The sequence below is a fragment of the Nematolebias whitei genome, chromosome 11 (assembly GCF_014905685.2).
Source record: "Nematolebias whitei isolate Nwh7 chromosome 11, NemWhi1, whole genome shotgun sequence".
Lineage (NCBI taxonomy): Eukaryota > Metazoa > Chordata > Actinopteri > Cyprinodontiformes > Rivulidae > Nematolebias > Nematolebias whitei.
The window spans coordinates 36,951,561-36,956,107 of record NC_056508.1 but is presented as its reverse complement, the minus strand read 5'-3'; the positions used below and the strand labels follow the sequence as shown (position 1 = coordinate 36,956,107).

Genomic DNA, 4,547 nt, shown 5'->3' with positions numbered 1-4,547 from the left:
ACAGGAGGAGGTCAATGAACAAGAGGAGGACGTTGAAATGGAGGAGGACGTTAAACAGGAAGAGGATGCTGAACAGGAGGAGGACGTTAAACAGGAAGAGGATGCTGAACAGGAGGAGGACAATGAACAAGAGGAGAATGCTGAACAAGAGGAGGATGTTGAAGAGGAGGAGGATGTTGAAATGGAGGAGGACGTTGAACTAGCGGAGGAGGACATTAAACAGGAGGAGGATGTTGAAGAGGAGGAGGACAGTGCACAGGAGGAGGACGTTGAGAGGAACCCAGAGGATGAGAGAGTTGTCCTTCAGGAGGCTCCAGAGTCAAAAGGAGCGAAGCTAGATGAAGAATTAAAGCAAAAGGAAGGAGTTGGAAAGTCCAAATACATATACGCCTCCCTGGATCACCAGGAGAGTGATGAAGAGGATGGTGTGATCCTCCCAGGCTCTCCCAGACCTCTGAGTCAGGAAACAAGGAACCTCACAGCTAGTGAGCTGCTGCTCAACAAGTTAGTACCACACTGAACATTTCAAAATAAAACTAGAGAAATCTGCAAATTTTGTGAAACTGCCACGTGTTGAATGACTCTGCTGAAAATTTGTTGAGGAATTGAAAACAAGCAGAACAGAAATTAAAAGAGCAAAAACATACTTACAAGATTAAATTATTTAAACTGTAGCTAAAACTAAGTTTAGCAAATTCGTAGCTTAAAGCTAAAATTAGCAAATCAAAAGATTCAGTTTGTAAAACTGTAGCTAAAAAACTAAAATGACCAAACTCATAGCTAAAAGCAAAATAATAAAAAAAAACTTGTTAAAAGTTAAAATCAGCTAAATTGTAGCTAAAAGCTAACGTTAGCAAGTCATGGCTGAAAGTAAAAACTTAATACAACAAAACTATATAAAAGCTAAAATGCATAAAGTCATAGTAAAAAGCTAAATTTTGCATAAACTAAAAACTCAAAATTGTAGGTCAAAGCTAACGTAGTAAAACCATAGCTCAAAGCTAAAAAAAATTAAATTTGTATGCCTTTTTTGTGACTGTATATTCTTGCCGTTGTTATCCACTGTTGTCATCACTCTTTGTTAAAATCAGGTCTTTCTTGTCAATGAGTCCCCGAGGCTCAATTCGATTAACCTGTATAAATAAAGGTTGAATGAAAATAAAATTTAAATCACAGCTAAATTTAAATGTAGCTAAATCGTAGCTAAAAGCTAACATTAGCAAGACAGAAGCTAAAAGAAGACAAAAAAATATCAAATTTGCTGAAGTAGATTTCAGAGTACATTGTTTTTGAAAAACTGAAAAGAGACTGTATTTTTCAGACTATAAGGCGCACTTAAAATCCTTTAATATTCTCAAAAATCTACAGTGAGCTTTATACTCCGGTGCGCCTTATGTATTAATTCTGGTTGTGCTTAATGACTTCAAACCCATTTTATGTGGTACACGGAGCTCAAAAATCTGTCAAAATGTTTTAGTTTCGGTTAATGTGCCTTATAATCCGAAAAATACGGTAATTCATATTTAAGAAATAAAAACACACACACATGAATATTTTGGTAAATGAATTTCAATGTTTCAAAAAGTATAAAAATTCTAAATGATAAAAGTCTCAGTACACTTTTCCCAAACAAGTCAAATATTTCGATCCGTTTAAAGAAGCGCACGTAGGCAGACGTAGTCCGAGTTGAACAAAAGAAACTATAAACAGGAAAACGATTACGTGAACGCTGACTCAGCGTTCAAATGGACCATTATTTAAATCTTTTGCCAGTACGATTCTTTCCATCATGCTTCATTTAAACTTCTTATTTCCACTTATTTTACAGCATGTTTGTGAACGATGAGGTCTCAGACTCCGATAAGTTTTACACCACCTTGCCGAGGCCCCTGAAGCTGCTCTTTGCCCTCTACAACATGATGGTGTCCAAGTCTGAGATGCTGTGTTACTTTGTCATCATCCTGAACCACATTGTGTCCGCTTCCTTTCTCTCCCTCATCCTCCCCGTCCTGATTTTCCTCTGGGCCATGCTGTCTGTGCCCCGGCCCACCAAACGCTTCTGGATGACCGCTATAATCTACACTGAGGTAAGTTAATAAAGCTGCTGGAAGGATTTCTTTATGGCCATCTCTTTAAAACAAAAGAAAACAATTACTTATTTGCTGTAACATTTTAAATTAACCCAGTTTTATTTAAATAATGGCTTAGCCAAGTAGCATCATCAGGACTTAAGCCACTCTTAAGCTGTGATAATTACCCCTTAATTGATCTGATAACTTATCTATTTCAATCATCTCCCCTCCTTTTGTCTCAGCTGACCGTTGTAGTGAAGTACTTTTTCCAGTTTGGTTTCTTCCCATGGACCACTTCTGCTTACCGAGGCATAAACGCTGAGCGGCCCTTTGCCCTGCCCAACATCATAGGGGTGGAGAAGAAAGACGGCTACGTCCTCTTCGATCTCATTCAGCTGCTGGCCCTGTTCTTCCACCGATCCATCCTGAAGGTAAAATTACCAGTAAAATTAAGCTCAAAGCAGAACTCGGATCTGTTGGCAGGTTTAATTTGTACCTCTGACTCCACAGTGCCATGGGTTGTGGGACAACAAAGAAGTCGAGATGCCTGATTTCTTCAAGAAGTTGAAGAAAAAAGTGGACAAGAAGAAGATGACAGGGGCTGATAAGACAGGAGGGAAAGAAAAACCTTCACGCCGGCTGAAGTTCCTCCCTTTCCAGGCCTCCACCACCTCCCTGTTCTGCAGACAGAAACGGAACGAATCTGAAGACTCTGAGGGTGAGTTTTCATTGGGCATTATTACCCTGCAGTGGCAAGGGATTTGTCATTTTTTAAATATTTTTTAATGAACATTTTCTCTTTTTTCTATGGAGAGGTGAAGCTGAAGAAGCAGCCGAGCAAGAAAAAGAGACGGCAGCGGCACATGACTCCACTGACGAGGAAGCAGAGGATCAGACAGCAGATCAGAGAGAGGATGCTGCAAATCAAAGCTACCGTCATAGAAGTGTGCGTTGCTTTACTGCAGCATGAATCATGCAGAGTTGTGTTGGGGGTTTTGTTCTTACCAGTTTCATAGGAGGGCTGAACATTCCTTGAAAAAATGCAAATTGCCCACAGTCTTGCACACCGGAGTAATCTCAACTGTTGGTGCCTAAGTTATGGGTCGAGGGTGAATTTTAGCTTCTGTCACACCAAATTTCAGCTGAATATCTGTACAAATGTCTGCATTATAGCCATTTTTTGTGATGGCTAAGGGTGATAAGCTGATGCAACCATTTTGAACTCTAACTGGTTATGAGATATTTTGCTAACAGCTACACAAACAAACCTACACACAGACAGTTAAATGTATATATCAATCATATGAGCTCAGTATAAACAGTGTTTTTGTCTTCCCTGCTGCAGAGCTCTTCGCATCTATCTGCCCATAAGACAGTTCTTTTATGACATCATCCACCCAGATTACAGTCCCGTGTGCGACGTCTACGCCCTCATGTTTCTTGTTGATGTCGTCAACTTCATCGTTACCATATATGGATATTGGGCATTCGGGGTGAGACTGTGTTAACTCTTTCATACAATTTATAACGTTAAACATTATAAGTTGATTATTGTTATTAAGGCTGTGGAATATTGAGGCTGCTTTTTGTCTTTTTGTAGAAATACTCTGCAGCAGCGGACATCTCAGAGTCTCTGTCAGAAGACCAGGTCCCAGAAGCCTTTTTGGTGATGCTGCTCATGCAGTTTGGCACCATGATCGTTGACCGTGCTCTGTATCTGCAGAAGTCCCTGCTAGGAAAGTGTGTTTTCCAGGTTGTGCTGGTGTTTGGCATACACTTCTGGATGTTCTTCATCCTCCCCGGAGTTACAGAGAGGTCAGAGCAACTAAATTCATTTTTATGATCATTTATATGGAGATCTTTTAAATTGGGCCACATTTGGTTTCTCTACAAATTTTGGAATGATTTCTTGCAGTTTCAAATATAACAGCATGCAATATGACCTAATTCACTCATATACCAAAATATTCAGCTCTTTTGAGATTTGGGTGCGCCACTTTAAATTTTTGTAACTTTTATACTTTTTAAAATAATAAACTTTTTTTTGTACAAATATTTTATCCACATAGAAATACCACATGTTGAGATCTTTTCAGTTCATTCAAAAATAAAAACATTTTCAAATGCATGCTTGTTCTAATTTGTCTTCTTATAATAATTTTAGCTTTTAGCTACTGTTCTACTACTTTAAGTTAGCTTTTTGATAGTTTTAGCTTTTAGCTAACCTTTTGCTACTTGTAGCTAGTGTTTAGCTACTTTTTGCTTCTTTTAGCAACGATGTTGCTACATTTTGCTTTTGACTGACTTTTTGCTTTTTTTGGCTCTTACCCAGCCTTGCTGCATTTAGCTAGTTATTTGCTGCCTTACACATTTCGCACCATTTACATTTTTTTCTAGTCTTTTGCTATTGTCGAGGGAGTGCGTATAACTACCTGTACCATGCTCTGTTATTCATATATATATATATATATATAT

The 4,547-nt window shown here is 38.6% G+C and overlaps 1 protein-coding gene across 1 annotated transcript in view; it reads left to right on the top strand.

Moving 5' to 3' along the window:
- Positions 1–4,547, top strand: part of si:dkey-11f4.7 (piezo-type mechanosensitive ion channel component 2) — a 54,341-nt gene that overhangs the window by 41,439 nt on the left and 8,355 nt on the right. Inside the window, exons 40-46 of the mRNA XM_037684512.1 lie at positions 335–504; positions 1,829–2,087; positions 2,315–2,503; positions 2,583–2,790; positions 2,886–3,018; positions 3,418–3,565; positions 3,673–3,887. Coding sequence (XP_037540440.1) covers positions 335–504; positions 1,829–2,087; positions 2,315–2,503; positions 2,583–2,790; positions 2,886–3,018; positions 3,418–3,565; positions 3,673–3,887 — 1,322 coding nt within the window. The remainder of the gene's footprint in view (positions 1–334; positions 505–1,828; positions 2,088–2,314; positions 2,504–2,582; positions 2,791–2,885; positions 3,019–3,417; positions 3,566–3,672; positions 3,888–4,547) is intronic.